The sequence below is a fragment of the Equus asinus genome, chromosome 1 (genome assembly GCF_041296235.1).
Source record: "Equus asinus isolate D_3611 breed Donkey chromosome 1, EquAss-T2T_v2, whole genome shotgun sequence".
NCBI classification, from domain to species: Eukaryota; Metazoa; Chordata; class Mammalia; order Perissodactyla; family Equidae; genus Equus; species Equus asinus.
In genome coordinates, this window is record NC_091790.1 from 94,983,328 (window position 1) to 95,006,041 (window position 22,714).

The following is a 22,714-nucleotide window of genomic DNA, read 5'->3' on the forward strand; positions in this document are numbered from 1 at the left end:
GAGTGTTACACACAATGTTTAGACTTTTTTCAGGAGGTGAGAGCCACTGAAGAATCATAAAGGTGAGTGACATTGGTTAGTAACTTGAGGTCAGACCCCTGTCCAGTAAGGCAGTATGAACGGTGGTACTGGAGGGAGAGAAGCTGTGGGAGGCTGTCCAGATAAGAAACTATGAGTGCCTGAAGCATTTTTCTGAATGTCATGGAACTGCTGGGTCATTTTCTGACCTTCAATTCGAGGAAGGGGGAGACACATCACGCCAGCTGCCTCTTAGGTATTAGGCAGGTCTGTCAGGTTAAACTAGGTTGATTCTAATGGCCTCTGAGTTTTTTCCTTGGCTCTAAAACCATCATCTCTCTGTTTATTCTCATCAACTAGACCTGCTAAGTTAACAGAACAATGAAGAGGGAGGAAAGATTAAAGTCCAAAATTGGGGGCTGACTATACTCTACACCTTTAACGTAATGGAGATCAAGAAACAATATAGATCACCTCCTGAAAGTGTCTGGGATAGATCACTCATGACTTGGGAGACTAGAATTTTCTCAGTTATTTACTCTCTCTTATATATATATAGTAAGCTCAATGAAATAAGCTAGTACTTCCTAAGCATATAGTCTGAAATGAGATTTGCACACACCATTTTTGTTTGTGTGTTTTGGTAGTGGTTCTGAGACCAACAATCTTACAGTCACCATAGCCAGTGGCATCTACAAATGCTTTGCTTTGTTCTTGGCTCCTTAGGGCCTAGAGGACAGAGAGGCTGTTTCTCCTCCTGGGAAATGTGCTTCCATTCCTCCTGATTCTAGAACTCAGGACATTGCCTAGGGAGCTTTCCCTATAATCTCGTAAAACTATAGAAAGATTATATTATGGGAAGGAGTAATCCATTTTCCACTCTTCTCTCAAAGCAGCTGAGCACACTCTTGTGCAATATACACATACACACTGGCACATGCACACACGTGCACACATACACACGCACACAAATTCCCTGCCAGTGACTGGGTTGATGCACAAGACCCCACTCCATTGACAAGAGGAGAAGCTGTGAGTTTTTCCTCTTTTTCTGAAGCATCTGCTGATTTACACTTGCTAGGTTAGGTATGTCTTGGTGAGTCACTTACATTAAAAATGATGACATGGAAGGAAATAGAAAAACAGAACCCATAGTTCCTTTTCCATTCAGTTCTTCCCTACTCATCTGTAGGGAGAATGTGTCTGTGAGAAATAAAAACAGGAGGAAGAGCCAAGATGGCGCCGTGAGTAGTCCTCTTTGTCTCTCGCCCTTCGAGTCTACAATTATTTGGACACTTATCGCTTGACAAAGGATATCCAGACAGCATCTCAGGACGTCTGAGACACCCACGCAACTATACATCGGAAGGCGGATGGACTTTCCTCCGGGAGGATGTGGAAATAGGTGAAAACTCTCTGACCCTGACGGGAAGCCTAGTACCCGCAAGCGGCTTTCTTCCAACGGACGCCCCCAGAGGATCCACACACATCTAGGGCAGGAGCGAGAACACAACAGAGGAGCGACGGTGGAAACAGGTGACCAGAACCCTACCTAAACCCCCTGCAATTACTCCTAAACGCAGAGGGAAACTTTGGAGTTGCACACCTGAGCCCGCGGGGAGAGTCTCTCCCCGCCATTGGCGGGGAGGCCCAGCCTGGTGCTCGGGGCACCCGGAGGGTCCCAGAGAGAGACACGGAGGGCACGGAGATCTCCCAGCTGCCGTTGCCCGCCCCGTGGGACTAGGGATTGCCGGAGATCTCGGAGAGGACCGGGGCCGGGGGAACTTTCAAAGGCCGGTTCTGCGACCCGGAGGGGAAGCGCCGGAGCTCCTCCCGGGCAGCAGACAAAACTGTCTGCTGTTAGCAGAGGGGCCATGCTGAGCATTCACGGCTCCGGGAGAGGCCCGGAGAGAATCCCAGAGGGCGGGGCGACCCCCAGCTGCCGTTGCCCACCCCGTGAGGCTAGGAATTGCCGGAGATCTCAGAGAGGACTGGGGCTGGAGAGAGTTCCAGAGACCCAGCTTAGTAGCCTAGGGGGAAACCCTACAGGCTCACAGCAGCCTTAGGGAAAGCCTCTGCACAGCACCAGTAGAAGGCACCCAGCCGCCAGCCACAAGGCTGGAAGACCCCAGGGCAAAAGCAGCATAGCTAGGTGTACTAACCACAGACTGTAGAAGATGCCAATAGCTCTCCTGCGACCCATAGAGGACAAGTGAGATTTGGTGGGTGCCGACAGCAACGGAGCGACAAATATAAGTGATCCCACCCCTGGCCGCTGGAAAAGCCCATAACACCGTTGCAGACCCCAAGGAGAGAGCACATCTAGGTGGGCTGCAACAGTAGGCACCTGCAGCCTGAAGCCCCCCTGTGATGGCCCCCACGGCAGAGGAGGGAATCCAAAGGGCCACTGTGGCTACGAAGAGGGGCCCAGGCCCAGTTAGCAACTACGGACAGGGTTCCTGGTTGGTGAAGTATAAACAGCTGCTCCCCCCACCGCAGCAGCTGAAACAAGTGAAAGGAGCAACTAAACTCTATCTCCATGCGGAGGCACAAATCAACAACATCAAGCAATATGAAAAAATACATTAAATCTCCAGAACAGAAAGAAAGCAACAAATACACAGAAAACAATCCCAAAGAAAATGAGATATATAACCTAAATGACGATGACTTCAAAACAGCCATCATTAAGATTCTCAATGAGTTAAGAGAGAATTCTGACCGACAACTCAACGAGTTCAGGAGCTATGTCACAAAAGAGTTTGATACGATAAAGAAGAACCAAACAGAAATATTGGAAATGAAGAACACAATAGAGGAGATTAAGAAAAATCTAGATGCTCTGAACAGTAGGGCCGATAATATGGAGGAAAGAATTAGCAATTTGGAAGATGGCAATATAGAATTGTTGCAGGCAGAGGAGGAGAGAGAAGCAAGACTTAAAAGATATGAAGAAACTCTCCGAGAATTATCAGACACAATTAGGAGATGCAATGTAAGGATTATAGGTATACCAGAGGGAGAAGAGAAGGAGAAAGGGGCAGAAAACCTATTCAAAGAAATAATGGCTGAGAACTTCCCAAATCTGGTGAGGGAGATGGATCTTCAGGTGACAGAAGCCAATAGATCTCCAAACTTTATCAATGCAAGAAGACCAACTCCACGCCATATAGTAGTGAAGCTAGCAAAAGTCAACGACAAGGAGAAAATATTAAGGACAGCCAGGCAAAAGAAACTAACCTACAAAGGAACCCCCATCAGGCTATCAGCAGATTTCTCAGCAGAAACTTTACAGGCTAGAAGAGAGTGGAATGATATATTCAAAAATCTGAAGGACAAAAATCTACAGCCGAGAATTCTCTACCCAGCGAAAATATCCTTCAAATACGATGGAGAAATAAAAACTTTCCCAGATAAACAAAAATTAAGGGAGTTCATTGCCACAAAACCTCCTCTTCAGGAAATCCTCAGGAAAACCCTCATTCCTGAAAAATCCAAAAAAGGAAAGGGGCTACAAAACCAAGAGCAGAGGAGATAAGTAGAAGGACAACAACAGAGAGTAGCAGCTCTACATCAGAACAGATTAAACCATGGGACGAGAAACAAAGGAAACTGAAGAAAACCGGAAAACAAGACACAAAATGGGAATGGTAGGCCCCCACGTCTCAATAATCACTCTAAATGTAAATGGACTGAACTCCCCAATCAAAAGACACAGAGTGGCAGGATGGATCAAAGAACAAGATCCAACAATATGCTGCCTCCAGGAAACACACCTCAGCCCCAAAGACAAACACAGACTCAGAGTGAAGGGATGGAGAACAATACTCCAAGCTAATAATGAACAAAAGAAAGCAGGTGTCGCTATACTAATATCAGACAAGGTAGATTTCAAAGCAAAACAGATAAAGAAAGATAAAGAGGGACAGTATATAATGATAAAAGGGACTCTCCACCAAGAAGACATAACACTTATAAATATATACGCACCCAACACAGGAGCACCAAAATTTGTAAAGCAACTCTTAATAGAACTAAAAGAAGACATCAACAACAATACAATAATAGTAGGGGACCTCAACACACCATTAACACCAATGGACAGAACATCCAGACAGAAAATCAACAAGGAAATAATAGAATTAAATGAAAAATTAGACCAGATGGACTTAATAGATATATATAGAACACTTCATCCAAAAACAGCAGGTTACACATTCTTCTCAAGTGCACATGGAACATTCTCAAGGATTGACCATATTTTGGGAACCAAAGCAAACATCAATAAATACAAGAGAGTTGAAATAATATCAAGCATCTTTTCTGATCATAACGCTATTAAGCTAGAAATCAACTACAAGAAAAAAGCAGAGAAAGGTGCAAAAATGTGGAGACTAAACAACACGCTTCTCAACAAACAATGGATCATTGAAGAAATTAAAGAAGAAATCAAATATTATCTGGAGACAAATGAAAATGAGAACACGACATACCAAATCATTTGGGATGCAGCAAAAGCAGTCCTAAGAGGGAAATTCATTGCAATACAGGCTCACCTCACTAAACAAGAAAAAGCTCACGTAAGCAACCTCAAACGACACCTAACGGAACTAGAAAAAGAAGAACAAACAAAGCCCAGAGTCAGTAGAAGGAGGGAAATAATAAAAATAAGAGCAGAAATAAACGATATTGAAACAAAAAAGACAATAGAAAGGATCAATGAAACAAAGAGTTGGTTCTTCGAAAGAATTAACAAAATTGACAAACCCCTAGCCAGACTCACCAAGAAAAGAAGAGAGAAAGCGCAAATTAATAAAATCAGGAATGACAGAGGAGAAATCACAACAGATACCAATGAAATACAAGAGATCATAAGAGAATACTATGAAAAACTATATGCCAACAAATTGAACAACTTGGAAGAAATGGACAAATTCCTAGACTCCTACAATCTCCCCAAACTGAATCAGGAAGAAATGGAGAATCTGAATAGACCAATCACAAGTAAGGAAATAGAAACGGTAATCAAAAACCTCCCCAAAAACAAGAGTCCAGGACCAGACGGCTTCTCTGGAGAATTCTACCAAACATTCAAAGAAGACTTAATACCTATTCTCCTCAAACTGTTCCAGAAAATTGAGAAAGATGGAGAACTCCCTAACACATTCTATGAAGCCAACATCACTCTGATCCCCAAACCTGACAAGGACAACACAAAGAAGGAGAACTACAGGCCGATATCACTGATGAACATAGATGCAAAAATCCTCAACAAAATTTTGGCAAACTGATTACAGCAATACATCAAAAAGATTATACACCAGGATCAAGTGGGATTTATACCAGGGACACAGGGATGGTTCAACATCCACAAGTCAATCAACGTGATACACTACATCAACAAAATGAAAAACAAAAACCACATGATCATCTCAATAGATGCAGAGAAAGCATTCGACAAGATCCAACACCCATTTATGATAAAAACCCTCAGTAAAATGGGTATAGAAGGAAAGTACCTCAACATAATAAAGGCCATATATGATAGACCCACAGCCAACATCATACTCAATGGACAAAAGCTGAAAGCCATCCCTCTGAGGACAGGAACAAGACAAGGGTGCCCACTTTCACCACTCCTATTCAACATAGTACTGGAGGTGCTGGCCAGAGCAATTCGGCAGGAAAAAAAAATAAAAGGAATCCAAATAGGTAACGAAGAAGTAAAACTCGCGTTGTTTGCAGACGACATGATCTTATACATAGAAAACCCCAAAGAATCCACAGAAAAACTATTAGAAATAATCAACAACTACAGCAAAGTAGCAGGGTATAAAATTAACGTGCATAAATCAGTAGCATTTCTATACACTAACAATAAACTAACAGAAAAAGAACTCAAGAACTCTATCCCATTCACAATCGCAACGAAAAGAATAAAATACCTTGGGATAAACTTAACCAAGGAAGTGAAGGATCTATACAATGAAAACTACAAGACTTTCTTGAAAGAAATAGGCGATGACATAAAGAGATGGAAAAACATTCCTTGCACATGGATTGGAAGAATAAACATAGTTAAAATGTCCATACTACCTAAAGCAATATACAGATTCAATGCTATCCCAATCAGAATCCCAAGAACATTCTTCACAGAAATTGAACAAACAATCCTAAAATTCATATGGGGGAACAAAAGACCACGAATTGCTAAAGCAATCCTGAGCAAGAAAAACAAAGCCGGCGGAATCACAATCCCCGATTTCAAAACATACTACAAAGCTACAGTGATCAAAACAGCATGGTACTGGTACAAAAACAGGTCCACAGATCAATGGAACAGAATTGAAAGCCCAGAGATAAAACCACACATCTATAGACAGCTAATCTTCGACAAAGGAGCAGAGGGCCTACAATGGAGAAAAGAAAGTCTCTTCAACAAATGGTGCTGGGAAAACTGGACAGCCACATGCAAAAGATTGAAAATCGACCATTCTTTTTCACCACACACCAAAATAAACTCAAAATGGATCAAAGACCTAAAGATTAGGCCTGAGACAATAAGTCTTTTGGAAGAGAATATAGGCAGTACACTCTTTGACATCAGTTTCAAAAGAATCTTTTCGGACACTGTAACTCCTCAGTTGAGGGAAACAATAGAAAGAATAAACAAATGGGACTTCATCAGACTAAAGAGCTTCTTCAAGGCAAGGGAAAACAGAATTGAAACAAAAAAACAGCTCACTAATTGGGAAAAAATATTTACAAGCCACTTATCCGACAAAGGGTTAATCTCCATAATATACAAAGAACTCACACTGCTTAACAACAAAAAAACAAACAACCCGATCAAACAATGGGCAGAGGACATGAACAGACATTTCTCAAAAGAAGATATGAATATGGCCAATAGACACATGAAAAGATGTTCATCATCGCTAATCATCAGGGAAATGCAAATCAAAACTACACTAAGATATCACCTTACCCCCGTTAGATTGGCAAAAACATCCAAAACCAAGAACGACAAATGTTGGAGAGGTTGTGGAGAAAGAGGAACCCTCATACACTGTTGGTGGGAATGCAAACTGGTACAGCCACTATGGAAAACAGTATGGAGATTTCTCAAAAAGTTAAAAATAGAAATACCCTATGACCCAGCCATCCCATTACTGGGTATCTATCCTAAGAACCTGATATCAGATATCTCAAGAGTCCGTTGCACCCCTATGTTCATCGCAGCATTATTTACAATAGCCAAGACGTGGAACCAGCCTACATGCCCAGAAACTGATGATTGGATAAAGAAGATGTGGTATATATACACAATGGAATACTACTCAGCCATAAAAAAAGACGAAATTGGCCCATTCACAACAATGTGGATGGACCTCGAGGGCATTATGTTAAGCGAAATAAGTCAGTCAGAGAAAGACGAACTCTATATGACTCCACTCATAGGTGGAAATTAGTATATTGAGAAGGAGATCTGATCGGTGGTTACCAGGGAAAAGGGGGGGTGGGGGGAGGGTACGGAGGGGGAAGTGGTGTACCCACAACATGACTAACAAAAATGTACAACTGAAATTTCACAAGCTTGTAATCCATCATAACATTAATAAAAAAAAAAAAAAAAGAAATAAAAACAGTAAAGTTAGTTTTGTGAGTTGCCACTGCTCCAGTATGAACAAAATACATCCACATGTGCGAGCTGTGGAATACAAATTGTGTCATTCTGATGATCTGGCAAACAAGTTAAGCTCTCTTATATGTCCACATAAAATTGGCATTGCACAATATAAAGATGGATGGTAAGATTTATGCTAATGATTTAAAGTTTTTCGTTTTTCTTTACTTAGAATGACAGTAAATAGCAAGTGAGAAACACCATGACAAGTTGAGAGAGAGATTGCAGAAAAAGGAAAAAGCTTTGTATTTTAGTATTTTAACTGCATTTCCCCCCTGGTTTTTGAACAAAAGGGCTGGCATTTCCATTTTCCACTGGACTGCATGCTGCTGGCCCCTGGGACTTGGATGATGGTCTCTGGTGGAGGTTAAGGAGCTAAGAAGGACCTGAGGAAGGCAGGCTTCCTCAAAAAGGGCATGTTACTGCTAATCACCTGCAGGAAACAAAATACTAATGGAGTTAAGCTACTTACCTTCTCACTATCACTGCCTCCTTTTTAGTTTCTGGTGCCTCAAAGCTTGGCTGCCTTTCCTTCATTTTAGGTGCAGCTTTTCAGATGGGAGGTCTCACCCACCCTGCCCCCATCCACAGGTGAGAATGGTTGAGTCCTGTGTGGGCCTTATACTGGTGGCAGTGCAGAAGTCATGCTGCTTGGTGTGTTGAGCACTTCTGGCCTGCTCCATGGCCAGTGGGGCTGTTTTTTTCTCCTCTTTAGAGAGAGGATGGCTACAGCAGACCAGGCGGAGGCACAGAGCTGCTCAGAATCAGATTCTCCTCATTCTTCTCAGAATCCTTTGGTGGTTTCATGAGTTATGCAAATGTGGGAAAAGCAGGTCCCTTTGGCGCCAGCGGCAACCATGGCAAGAACCATTGTGCTTTGTGTGGCTTCAATTCATTATTTTTCCCTGGTTGGAGCAGAGCTGGTGATGGGCCCCTCTGCTCTGGAGTCCAGGAATTCATCCTGTCCTAGTGCCCCAGGGTCTGGTACATGTCTGGGAAGAGGCCCTGAAGGTTACTAGAAAGATTGCAGCTTGGGAAATGCAAACACCAGCATCTGACCCAGTGTCCCTCAGACAAACCTTGCAGCCCAGCTGGAATCAGCCTGCCCCAGAGGGCCCTGCAGAGGCGGGGACTGTGGGGCATCCCCACTTCTATACAAGTTGGCAATGACCAGTCATGGCATTGATGGGCTCCAGCTCCCTCTGAGGTTGATACTGAGGGAGGTCTGACCTCTCACGCCTGTTTATCCTGTGGGATTCTTGGATACTTCAACACGGTTGGGGGCCTCAAGATGGAGAGAGTTGACTTACTGCCAAAGATGCATGTGATGCTCGAGTGATGAATTGAAGAAACAAAAGAAATATGTACAGAGGAGTAAACATTCCACAGGCTACTTGCATGAGAGAGATTTGTTAACCCAGGTGAATTTTTAACCTGGGAGCATGGGAAGGAGCTATTTCTGCACCATTTCAGCATGCCTGTTTGTGTTGACACCTGCCCTCTCTGAGAATCCTCTTTTCATCTTTGCTTTTCTTTCTTTTTTTTTTCTTCCTCTTCTTCTTCTCCCCTAAGTCCCCCAGTACATAGTTGTATATTCTAGTTTTAGGTCCTTCTAGTTGTGCTTTATGGGACACTGCCTCCTCATGGCTTGATGGGTGGTGCTAGGTCCATGCCCAGGATCTAAACTGGTGGAACCCTTGGCCATGGAAGCCAAGCACGTGAACTTAACCACTCGGCCCCTGCTTTTCCTTCAATGAGTGAAACAAAAGAAAAATTGGGATTGCAAAATGGAACACAATAGTCCTGTGGCATTCACTGGTCTGTTATTCCATTCTGCATTTTCATTTTAAAGAAGTCAGAAGTCTCTGGCAAGGAGGAAAGTGTGATTTGCTGAGCAACGATGAGAGGCACACCAGGGGATCCCTTGGCTGGTGAGGATGCCCCATTCCTCCAGCAGCTGCACTGCAATTCAGTCATGGTGTTTCTGACTCAGTAGGCAACATGCAGCTGCTCTTGGGAGTAATGAAAAGTGTGTTTATATCTGTTGTTCTTGTGTGAAAAATTGCCGATTAAATAGTGAACTTTTGTCACGAATGCATGCATGAGATGCAGAGGCCTCTCCCGAAACATCATTCTAGAGAAAGACAGAAACCTTTAACAATGTCTCCATGACTATGAACCTGTGGATTCTTGAAGGTCTCAGAAAATAATTCTGGAGAACATGTCTGTTATATAATTGAGGTTTCCTATGCTACAATAGCCTGAAAACAAAAGTAATGTTCAACCAGCACCCAACATCAGAGCACCTAAATATATAAAGCAAATTCTAACAGAACTAAAAGGAGAAATAAACAGCAATACATTAATAGTTGAGGACTTTAATACTCCACTCTCAACAATGGATAGATCATCCAGACAGAGAATCAATAAGGAAACAGCAGATTTGAATAACACTATAGACTAAATGGATCTAACAGACATATACATAATGTTCCATCCATCAGCAGTAGAATACACATTCTTCTCAAGTGTACATGGAACATTTTCTGGGACAGATGACATGTTAGACCACAAAACAAGTCTCAACAAAAAATAAAATATATTTTCCAACCACAATGGAATAAAAGTATAAATCAATAAGAGGAAAGCTGGAAAACTTACAAATACATGGAAATTAAACAACACACTCCTGAACAACCAACGAATAAAAGAAGAAATCAGCAGGGAAATTAAAATGGAAATGGAAACACAATATACCAAACTGATAAAACACAGCAAAAGCAGAGCTAAGAGGGAAATTTATAGTGACAAATACATACATCAAGAAAAAAGAAAGATCTCAAATAAACAACCTAACTTTCCACTTCAAGGAACTAGGGGAAAAAAAGAACAAACTAAGCCCAATGTTAGCAGAAGAAAGGGAAATAATACAGATAAGAACAGAAATAAATTAAATAGATAATGGAAGAACAATGGAAAATACTAGCAAAACCAACAGTTGGTTCTTTGAAAAGATAAATAAAATTGACAAACCTTTAGCTAGACTAACAAAGAAAAAATACAGAAGACCCAAATAAATAAAATTATAAATGAAACAGGAAACATTACAGCCAATACCACAGAAATACCTAGGATCATCAGAGGGCACTATAAACAACTATATGCCAACAAAGTGGACAACCTAAAAGAAATGGATAAATTCCTAGAAACATACAATCTACCAAAACTGAATCATGAAGTAACAGAAAATCTGAACAGACCAATAATGAGTAAGGTGATTGAATCAGTAATCAAAAACCTCCCAACTAAGAAAAGACTGGACCAAATGGTTTCACTGGTGAATTCTACTAAACATTTAGAGAAGAATTAACTCCAATCCTTCTTGAACTCTTCCAAAAAATTGAAGAGGAGAGAATATTCTCAAATTCATTTTACAAGGCCAGCATTACACTGATACCAAAGCCAGATAAGGACACTACAAGAAAAAAAACTACAAGCCAATGTCCCTGATGAATATGATGGAAAACTCCTCAAAAGAATGCTAGCAAACCAAATTCAACAGCACATTAAATGGATCTTACATTATGATCAAATGGGATTCATCTCTGGAATGCAAGGATGGTTCAACATACGCAAGTCAATAAATGTAATACTTCACATAAATAGAATGAAAGATAAAAATCACATGATCATCACAATAGATGCAGAAAAAGCATTTCACAAAATCCAATCTCCATTCATGATGAAACACTTTCAACAAAGTGGGTATGGAGGAACACACCTCAACATAATACAGGCCATATATAACAAGCCTACAACTAACATCCTACTCCCTAGTGAAAGATGAAAGCATTCCCTCTAACATAAGAAACAAGACAAGAGTGCCACTCTTACCACTCCTATTCAACATAGTACTGGAAGTCTCAACCAGAGAAATTAGGCAAAAAAAAAAAAAAAAAGAGGCAAAAATCATGCGAATCCAAAAGGAAGAAGTAAAACTGTCTGTTTGCAGAGAGTATGATCTTACATATAGAAAATTCTAAAGACTTCACCAAAAAACTGTTGGAATCAATAAACGACTTCAGTAAAACTGCAGGATATAAAATCAACATACAAAAATCAGTTGCATTTCTGTGCATCAACAGCAAAACATCTGAAAATGAAATAAAGAAAACAATCCAGTTTACAATAGCATCAAAAACAATAAAATACTTAAGAATAAATTTAACCAAGGATGTGAAAGATCAGTACACTGAAAATTATAAGATATTTATGAAGGAAATTGAGAAATACACAAATAAGTGGAAAGATATCTAATGCGCATGGATTGGAAGAATTAATATTGCTAAAATGTCTATACTACCCAAAGTAATCTATGGATTCAATGCAATCCCTAGCAATATTCCAATGGCATTTTTTTTACAGAAATAGAAAAAATCCTTAAATTTGTATGGAACTACAAAAGACCCCAAATAGCCAAAGCAATTTTGAGAAAGAAGAACAAAGGTGGAGGCATTACACTTCCTGATTTTAAACTATATTACAAAACTACAGTAATCAAAACAGTATGGTACTGGCATAAAAACAGACACGTAGATCAATAGAACAGAATCAAGAACCCAGAAATAAATCCTTACATATATGATCAACTAATATTTGACAAGGAAGCCAAGAAACTCAATGGAGAAAAGATAGTCTCTTCAGGAAATAGTGCTGGGAAAAAATGGATATTCACATATATAAGAACAAAATTGGACCCCTATCTTACAGCATTCAAAAAAATTAACTTGAAATGGATTAAAGACTTAAATGTAAGAACCATAAACCCTTAGGAAAAAACATAGGGAAAAGCTCCTTGACATTGGTCTTGGTAGTGATTTTTTGGATATGACACAAAAAGCACAAGCAACAAAAGCAAAAATAAACAAGTGGGACGACATCAATCTAAAGACTTCCGCACAGCAAAAGAAATGATCACGATGTTGAAAATGCAAGCTATAGAATGGGAGAAAATATTTGTACACCACACATCTGATAAGGGGTTAAGATCCAAAATATATGAGAAACACACAACTCAATAGTTAAAAAAAACAAGTAATTCAGTTAAAAAATAGGCAAAGAACCTGCATACACATTTTTCCAGAGGAAATATTCCAATGGCCAACAGATACACGAAAAGATGCTTGACTTCATTAATCATCAGGAAAGGCAAATCAAAACCACAATGAGATATCACATCACACCTGTTGGAATGGCTGCTACGAAAAAGACAAGAGATAACCAGTGCTGTCAAGGATGTGGAGAAAAGGGAACCTTTGTACACTATTAGTGGGAGAGTAAACTGGTGCAGCCTCTATGGAAAACAGTATGGAGGTTCCTCAAAAATTAAAAATAGAACTACCATATGATCCAGCAATCTCAGTACTGGGTATATATCCAAAGGAAATGAAATAATTATCTTGAAAGGATATCTGCACCCCTATGTTCATTGCAGCATTATTTACAACAGCCAAGACATGGAAAAAACCTAAGTGTCCGCTGACAAATGAATGAACAAATAAGATGTGGTAAATATATACACAATGGAATATTATTCAGACAAAAAAGAGAAGGAAATTCTGTCATTTGCAATAAAATGGATGAAATTTGAAGGCATTATGTTGAGTATAATAAATCAGACAGAGAAAGACAAATATCGTATGATCTCACTTATATGTGGAATCTAAAAAAGCCAAACTCATAGAGACAGAGAACAAATTGGTGGCTGCCAGAGGTGAGGGGTGAGGAAAATGGGTGAATGTAGTCAAAGGGTACAAACTTCCAGTTATAAGAGGACTAAGTCCTGGGGATGTAATGTATAGCATTGTGACTATAGTTAACAACACTATATTGTCTGTTTGAAATTACTAAGAGACTAGATCTTAAAAGTTCTCACCACAAAAAAACTGTAACTATGTGAGGTAACAGATGTGTTAACTAACCTTATTGTGATAATCATTTTGCAATACATACATATATCAAGTCACTACTTTGTACACCTTAAACTTACACAACGTTGTTTGTCAATCATATCTCCATAAAGCTATAAAATAAAACAATAATAATAATAATGCCCAACTCTAGTAGCAAGTGAGAATGTTCCTGTTTCTGTCCCTTTACCCTTCAGAAACCCCAAGCCACTGATAGCTCTGGGACTCTCCCAAGGGTGTTCTTATACTGTACAGATTATCACTCCTGTACACTGGCAGCACCCCTGCACCCTCTCCTGCAGCTCTCTGTCCCTTCCCTCCTCACTGCTGTTACCATTTCTATTGGTGCCAGTTGTTGCCCTGCTGCTAGGAGCTTCCTTCACACTGTACCACCAAAGGCTGTGGCACAGATGCCATTGCCTTTTGGACCTGTTGGGGCCACAAGCGTATCTGTAGGTCTGGACCCAGGCATAGTCTGGAACATGATACTGTATGAGGCTCAGAACCTCTCGCCCCCGCTGTTGACAGAATCACTATTTCTTGAACTACTCCTGTGCTTCTCCATCCTCTACCCTTGGGACAAGCTCTTTCTAGGAGGCTACTCAGCTCCTCATGAGATGTGACCTCTGGCAGCCTACTCCTCTGTCATCCCACATGCCCAGACTGGCCCGATATTGAAGGTAAAGACAGAATAGGTGTCAGGTGGGAGCCTCCTAAATATTAAGTGTTTGGGACTACAAAAATACAGGACCTCTTCCTTCCTCATTCTTCTCCTTGGTAAATGTAGCCCATAGGCTCACTAAAAAGATGAAATTATCACTTTGGGAAGAAGGCCATGGATTGGCACAACAAATCACCAATTTTCAAAGCTATATATCAAAAATTTAGAAATGTAGTTATATTTCATCAGCTGAATCCCTCTACTTCAAACCATGTTACATAACAGAGTTTTTAATATGTAGAGAAGTATGAAGGAATATGGAATGCTGCTAACTTCAGCTTTGATTTTTGGAATAACATCAGAATTGAATGAAACGGAACAAGCGTGAAGGATGTAGTCTTATTTGTAGACTAGTATGTTCTGAACCTTCAGCTGACAAAGCCAGCAAGTTCTCAAAGGCAAAATCATTTATAAAGACAGCACACACATTGGCCCGTTCAGAAAATCCTCTTCGGTCAAAACTCCGAGGATGCATGTTCTAAAGAGGCTCATATTTCCAGAAAACATTGCAAGGAATCCTAAACCCAATTGCATAATCCTTGCATGAGTTGAGGATGTAGGCGCAATGTTACATAAATTCACCAGCTGAACATCTTGGCAGAGAGGCGAAGAGATGCTTCCTCTTAACAGTGCAAGATGGCAAAGCATGGCTCTTAGTGTGATCTCACCAGGAGAAAAATGGTGACAATTGGTGGCTAAAATAAAAGCTTCATGACAAAGTGTCAGGATAGCCAGACCTATATAGTCTCTCCATTTGCTGCTTGGCAGTGAGTTCAGCACACATTTGCTGACAAATACGAAGTACCGGAACTGCTTCTGTGTTGATGGCTCATAGGAGAATTGGGTGCTGGGCACAGACTAAAGCAATTGTGTTTGCATAATGGCGAGGAATATAGGTTCTTGGGTAAGGTTGCCTGGGCACAGATCCCTGCTCTGTGTAACCTCGGGCGACCTGGTGAACTTCCCTAATTCTTAGATTTTTCATCTCTAAAACAGTGACAACAATACTACCTATCTTTCGCTTCACTATAAACATTAAATGATTACTGTTGTTAAAGAGTTTAACATAGTGCTTGGCATCTAGTAATTGTTCTTAAATGTTGGCTACATTAACTATATTAATAGTTAATAATACAGTCAGCACATATTTATTGTCTATTAGGTAAATGAAGTTGGTTATTATAATTACTATTAAAGAGAGGAAAAGAAAAAGAGATGTACATCTTCTGGTAGGTGCTGGAGGGTGGTCCCAAAGAAGTGAACCAGGAACGCAGGTGGGGGGCTGATTCGGCTCACAGACTTGTGACTTTGAGACCTACCATATATGAACCTCTCCCAGAGACCTCAACCAGGAACCACCCAGAAACAACCACCTCATACTCAATTCTGGTTTGGTCCCATCCCATCTCTCTTGGTTCTCATTCTGGTTCCTTTTATGCCCAGAGACTCTCGGGTTTGGAGGTGGTATGGGGCTCTGACATCCCTCCCACCCCAACAGTGCTTTCAGGATTCCTGGAAATCAGAACCCCTCTCCTGCATGTCCCCCTCAGTTGCTAATAACTGACACTATTCTGTGGATTCTATCCTTTGGATTAATGTCTGATGACTATTCAAATAGAATTAGAATGAGCAACAATTGAAGCTACAACCGGTTATTTTTAAGAGCTCCTAACCAAAGAACTGAGGGTGGAATAAGAGGCATTGAGGCTCTGAGGACAAGCTATGCTACTTCCCAATTTTTCCTGTGTTGGCCCTCCCCATAAATTACCACTTTGGAAAAAATACACTGTAATTAAAAAAAGAAAAAGATTAATACTCTACATAATAGACTTTTCATTAGGCAATAGTTTCTTAGATATGATACCAAAAGTACAAGCAATGAAAGAAAAAACAGATTAATTGAACTTCATCAAAGGTAAAAAATTTTGTGCTTCAAAAAACACCATGAAGAATATGAAATAATAACCCACAGTATAGGAGAAAATATTTGCAAATCATATAGCTGATAAGGGACTTGTGTGCAGAATATATAAAGAACTCTCACAACTGAAAAATATAAAGACAAATAATCTAATTTTCAAAATGGGCAAAGGACTTGAAAACATTTCTCCAAAGAAGATACACAAATGGCTAAAAGCACATGAAAAGTTGCGTAACAGTCATTAGGGAAATACAAACCCAAACCACAATGAGATACCACTTCACACCTATTAGGATGGCTATAACCAAAGACAGACAATAACAAGTGATGACAAGGATGTGGAGAAACTGGAACCCTCCTACATTTCTGGTGGGATTGGAAAATAATACAACTGTTTTGGAAAAACAGTTTGCCAATTTCTCAAAGGGTGGAATTTCTCAAACGTGGAACTACCACATGACCCAGCAATTCCACACTTAGGTATACACAAAAGAGAAATGAAAATACATGTCCACACAGAAACCTGTATATGAATGTTCATAGCAGAATATTCATAATAGACAAAAAGTGAAAGCCACTTAAATGTTCATCAGTTGATGAAAGTATGAAAAATGTGGTTTATCCACGCAAAAATCCTATCCCATTTGGCCACAAAAAGGAATGAAGTCCTAGCATATGCTACAACATGGGTGAAGCTTGACAGCGTTACGCTACATCAAAGAAGGCCAACACAAAAGGCTACATGACTGTATGATTGCATTTCTACAAAATTTCCTGAATGGGTGAATCCATAGAGACATAGATTGGTGGTTGCCAGCCAGTGAGGTAAAGGAGGAATAGGGAGAAAATGCTAATGGATACAAGCTTTACTTTTGAGGTGATAAAAATATTCTGAAATTAGATAGTGGTGATAGCTGTGCAACGCTATGTATAACCCCAGAATAGTATAACCACTGAATTGTACACTTGAAAAAGGTGAATTTTGTGGTATGTGAATTATATCTCAACAAAAATAAGTGACTCTACATAGATTTGGGTTACTATTTTCAGTTAATGATCTCACATAAAATAAGTCCTGTTTAAATAACTTATCATCCTAAAAAAAAGTTATTAAATCCGAAGTAAACTTGAGGATGTAGTGAGGAGAGAGTGAGCTCTGGCGCCTCTCCCTATTCTTATAAGGACACTCCTCCTGCAGAATTAAGGGCCCCACTCTCACAACTTCGCTGAACTTTACCTCCTAAAGGCCCTATCTCCAAATACAGTCCCAATGGAGGTTAAGTCTTCAACCTATCAATTTCAGGGGGGATACAATTCAGTTTTTTGTACATTCAAAATAAATATCCAGGGGCCAGCCTCCTGGAAGAGTGATTAAGTTTGCGCGATCTGCTTCAGCAGCCCAGGGTTTCGCCGGGTCGGATCCTGGGTGCAGACACAGCACCACTCATCAGGTCACGCTGAGGCGGCGTCCCACATAGCACAAGCAGTGGCACTCACAACTAGAATATACCACTATGTACCTGGGGGGCTTTGAGGAGAAGAAAAAAAAAAAAAGAAAAAGAAGATTGGCAACAGATGTTAGCTCAGGTGCCAATCTTAAAAAAATCCACTTCAGTTTCTAAATTTGAATTAATCAAATGTTATGCTTTCTTTTTTGAGGAAGATTAGCCCTGAGCTAACATCCGCCACCAATCCTCCTCTTTTTGCTGAGGAAGACTGGCCCTGAGCTAACATCTGTGCTCATCCTCCTCTATTTTATACGTGTGACACCTGCCAAGGCATGTCTTGACAAGCGGTGAACAGGTCCGCACCCGGGATCCAAACCAGCCAACCCCGGGGAGCTGAAGCAGAGCACAAAAACTTAACCACTATGCCTCCAGCTTGGCCCCACTTTTTGTTTTTTTTTTAAGATACTTAAAATTGTATTATGAAACCTGGCAAAATCTGCCCCTGATTATTCTCATTTTACAGAAGAGGAAACTAAAGCTTAGAGAGGAGAAGCGATTTACTCGGTAATTCTGCTAGTGAGTGGAGGATGAAGCCTGAAGCTAGTGTGTTTGACACTAAACCTCACTACTCAAAGAGTGATGCCTGAGTCAGCAGCTTCTGCAGAGCTGGGAGCTTGTTGGAAATGGGAGCTCTCAAGTCCTGCCCTGGACCCATTGGATCAGAATCTGCAACTAATCTCTTTTCTTTACAATTGCATCCCACTGACTCACTGCAAGGGCGGCTGAGCGCTCCAGGGGAGTGGGGCACTAATGGGCTATTGCTGCCCCCCGTAGGCCTGCCAAGAGGAAAGGGGTGGTCTGGGAGGAGAGGCAGGAGCAAAGGAGGGGCACAGGGTCAGAACAAGGACAGAATGTCCCTAAGGTGGCCTCACACTCTGGTTCTCAGCAAAAGTGATATCTCCTGCTCCTTGGGTCAAAAGCTGACAGCATAGTAGGCCAGAGCTGTAGTCACAGCACAAGGACACCAAGCATGGAGTCCTAGGACACAGAGCAGGCACTCCGCCATACTCTGTGGATGAAAAGGGCAAAGGTTCAGTTTTCATGCAATATGTACGTAGGAAGATGAGAGTTGGGCCACCACAGTGGTGTGCTGGAGCCAGGCCCCAGGTCTCTAACCACGAGTCCAGCATGACGGTAGCTTGAAGTCAGCCAACGAGGGAGCGTTTACACCGCAAAAATTGCTCTTGGGTTACATATGACCTACGAGCTGGACTTCTCAGTGGGGTCTAGGCCCATAGTCCCTAGTCTAGTGCAGGGCTTTGGCCCCTCCCAAGCTGCTCTTTCCCACGTGATGTCTAGAGCAAGGACGGGCTCCCGAGATCCTAGGAAGGATCCCCTGAGACAAAACCCAGAGGAGAGTAGACAAAGTTGTAGAGACTCGTTCACTCAGTGTACTCTTCATTTATGGAGCCCTGATTCCACCCTGCTAGGCACTATCCTAGATACTGGGGGTTCAGTGATGAATAAAACGAAGGCCCAATACTCACTGAGATCACACTCTAGTGCAGGGACGAATGACAAACACACGGACAAGATGTACACTGAATATGATGTATATTTACATAGTGCTTATATTCCATTGATATAGAATGTATACACTCATTCTTATCTACATATTTATATAAATAGACAAAATTTACACAGCCACGCTCTGCGTAGTGACAGGGATACTTCTGAGAAATGTGTTAAGCGATTTTGTTGTGTGAATGCCATAGAGTGTACTTAGACAAACCTAGATGGTATAGCATACTACATACCTAGGCTATATGGTGCTAATCTTATGGGACCACTGTCCTATATGTGGTCTGTCATTGACCAAAATGTCCTTATGCATCTCATGACTGTATAGTCATTCATATATAGAAGCAACATTTTATTTTAAAATGTAAACAAACATAAATATAAACATTTATTTGTAAACATAAACATTTAAATACACATAAACAACATATACACATCCAGTGATAAATAAAAGAAAAATAAAGCAGGACAAGGGGAGCAATAAGTCTGTGCTTTCATACAGAGGGCTCAGGTAGCTGATATCTGAGCAGACTCCAGCGTGCTGGAGCAGGAGGTAAACCGTGTGGGAGAGCATCCCATGCCGAAGCCCCGAGGTGGCAAAGCACTGGCTCCTTTGGAGAACAGTCCGGAGGCCGGGTGCAGCGCAGTGAGCTCCAAGGCCATGTGCAGAGGTAAGAACCGGATTCTGGGTGGGCGCCAAAGTCTTGCGCGCAGTTTGTATCTAGACTGGTCTCCCCTCTTTGTTAATGAGAAAGTTGGGGACCCGTGGGAGAAAGGCTTAGGCAGGCCTCTGGTCACCTCATTGAAGTACAGGGTCCCAAGAGCAGAATCTCCTCCAGCGCTGATCGCTCTGCAGGCTCACTGGATCCTGTGTCTTATGGGTCTTTTTTTATTGTAGTCTCCTGAACCACAGGAAGTTGTCACTTTTGTAGGTCAGATTTTCACGCAAACCCAATCTCTTTTGTTGCTTTGGGGTGGGTTAGAGTGTGGGGGTGAAGCTCTGGCCCATCAGGAACCTTGGGCTAACTCGCTCTGGGCCCAAGTACGAGTGTCTCTGCCGGCATTTCTGCCCCAGAAACCGCAGTGGATCCATCGCGGGGCTGTGCAACCGCAGCGCCCACTAGACCAACTTGGCAAACTTGAGTGCTTCCAACCAGAGCTCTTGTTAGCCCTGAGAGCGGGGCTCCAGTCCCCACTGTGTCGGATTCCCTAGGACTGAGTGGGGTCCCGAATCTGCATTTCTAACAAGTTCCCAGCTGCTGCTAGCCAGGGACCACTTTGAGACCCGCCGGGCTAGATAACTGTTGCAATGGATGAAGGTTCTCTTGGGTTGCAAGGCAGAGAGCGACACTGGTCACTCCTCATTCTCCAACTTCAGTCCTCCCCCTCGGGTGCGCCCCCCTCGCCCTTGCCCGGCCTCATCGCTGCCAGGTAGTTCCCCCTCCGGTAGCTTTTCCCCGCCGCGGGGGGCCGGCACCTCAGGACCTCTACCTCACCCAGAGAGGGGCGCACTCTCTCCCTGGGGTAGAGGCCCCAGGGAGAAGCCCGGGAGCGGCTCTGCGGCGGACGGGGAGTCCCCCCGGGGTGGCCAGGGGCAGCCGCGCGGAGTCGCCCGGGCCCCAGGTGCCGCCCGACCCCTTCGGGGCCGCTCTACGCGGGCCGGACCCGGCCGGGCCGGGCGCTCAGGAGCCGCGCGCTCAGGAGCCGCGAGGGGCGGGCGGGGGCGGCGCTCCGGTGGGCGCGGCGGAGCCAGCGCGGGCGGGGGCGAGGCGCACCTTGCTCCCGGCGCCCCCGCCCCGCGCCGCGCCAGCCCCTCCCCGCGCGGCCTGCGCCCCCGCCCGCCCCGGACGGTTCCAGCCCCTTCCGTCCTCTCGGCCCCGCCGCTGTCCTCCGCCGGCCCCGCTTGGGAGGACGATGGGTCAGCGCGGAAAAAGTGAATGAGGGCGGCGGCGGCGGCAGCGAGCGCGCGCCTGACTCGGCCTGGCCCGAGCACCGCCCGCGCCCCGCGCCCGCCGGCTCCATGGACTCGCCGCGCGCCTCGGCGGCTAAGCCCCCCACCGGGTAAGCGGGCGGATGGTCGGGCGGCGCGCGGGCGGGGGCTGCTGTCGGCTCCAACGCCCGCGCCCGCACGGCGCGCACTCGGGGCAGGGGTGCGGGCGCCGGGGAGGGCTCGGGGCAGGGGCGCGGGCACCGGCGCGCACTCGGGGCAGAGGTGTTCCCTCTTTGGCCCGCGGGCTCGCGCCCTGCCAGGGAAGAGGGTTGTGTACTTTGTGCACCCGGGTTGTTGCCCAGGTAACAGTGTCAGGCCGAGGCCAGAGCACTTTTCACATGGGTGTTTCTGTGCGCGCGCCCCTTTTTGGGGTACCTGCGAGCAGAGCCCCCACCCAGCTCGGAGTCTTCCTCAGCCACTTCTGAGTATCCCTGGAGGGGTGGGAAGGCGGTGAGAGACTCGGCCTCGGACTCCAGCTCTGTCACTGACTTTCCCCGTGCCCCCAGAGTTCCAGACAAGTCACCCCTCACCGGGGCACGGTACCCCGCCCCACCGTCCACCCTTCCCCGCAAAATGAAGGGGAGGTTCCAGGACCTCGAAGACGCCTGGGTCTCGCGGTCTCGGGAGGGTTGTAGAGGGCACTGCCTGGCAGGTTTTCATGACATCTGCTCCCCGACCCCGGCATTCATTTTAGGGGTTCCCTCAACAGTGCAGAGGGCGCGGGGAGGGACCAGGCCCGGGGTGGACATCGCAGCATCGCCCCAAGTCAAGGATTCCATCCCTGCCTGCGCGGTTCTGCCTTTCCCCAAACCTTTCCGGTGTCTGTTTTCTATCCCCACACCTTGCACGTAGGGATTACATGTCACATTCACACATTAGTCGCAAAAAGAGTGATTTTGCTAATACAAGAAAAGGAATCCTGCCCTTCAAACCGGAGCTTGAACCTTGCACAACTCAACCAGGCAGCGACGCCGGGGCGCTGCGGGGTCGCGCGCGGTCCTTGCGGCGGCTGGGCCTTTCTGCTTGGCGCTCCGGGGACCTGCGAACTCCCTCGCCGGCCTGGAGCAAATGTGTTATGAGTCTTGCAAATGGAATGAGTGGCTGGGGTGGGCCCTGCACCTGCTTATCGAGTGGGCCCACTTTCCGCTATAGCAACTGGTCTCGAACGACGCAGCTTTCCGGACAACTAATCTCTTTTCTGTGCACTGGTGTCCCACTGACTCACCCTGCCCTTGTCCCGTAGGCCGCTGTGTTGCCCGAGTCTGCAAAAGGTTCAAACTGGCTTTCAAAAAAACAAAACAGAACAAAAAAACCTCTCCCTTTAGTGCCAGGAAAAAGTGAGCCAGGTTGGCAAATCAAATAATCCTGAAACTGAGAAA

General features: G+C 43.7%; 1 protein-coding gene across 11 annotated transcripts in view; it reads left to right on the forward strand.

The window, feature by feature from the left end:
• Positions 1-20,833: 20,833 nt before the first annotated feature.
• COBL (cordon-bleu WH2 repeat protein) overlaps positions 20,834-22,714 on the forward strand; it is a 281,679-nt gene continuing 279,798 nt past the window's right edge. For 2 of the 11 annotated variants that reach the window (XM_070497188.1, XM_070497372.1), the window contains exon 1: positions 20,845-21,406. In XM_070497188.1, the coding sequence (XP_070353289.1) occupies positions 21,366-21,406 (41 nt within the window). In that variant the 5' untranslated portion in view covers positions 20,845-21,365. Of the gene's footprint in view, positions 21,407-22,714 lie in introns of all 11 variants that reach the window. The other 9 variants (XM_070496988.1, XM_070497264.1, XM_070497441.1 and 6 more) reach the window with 9 other exon arrangements.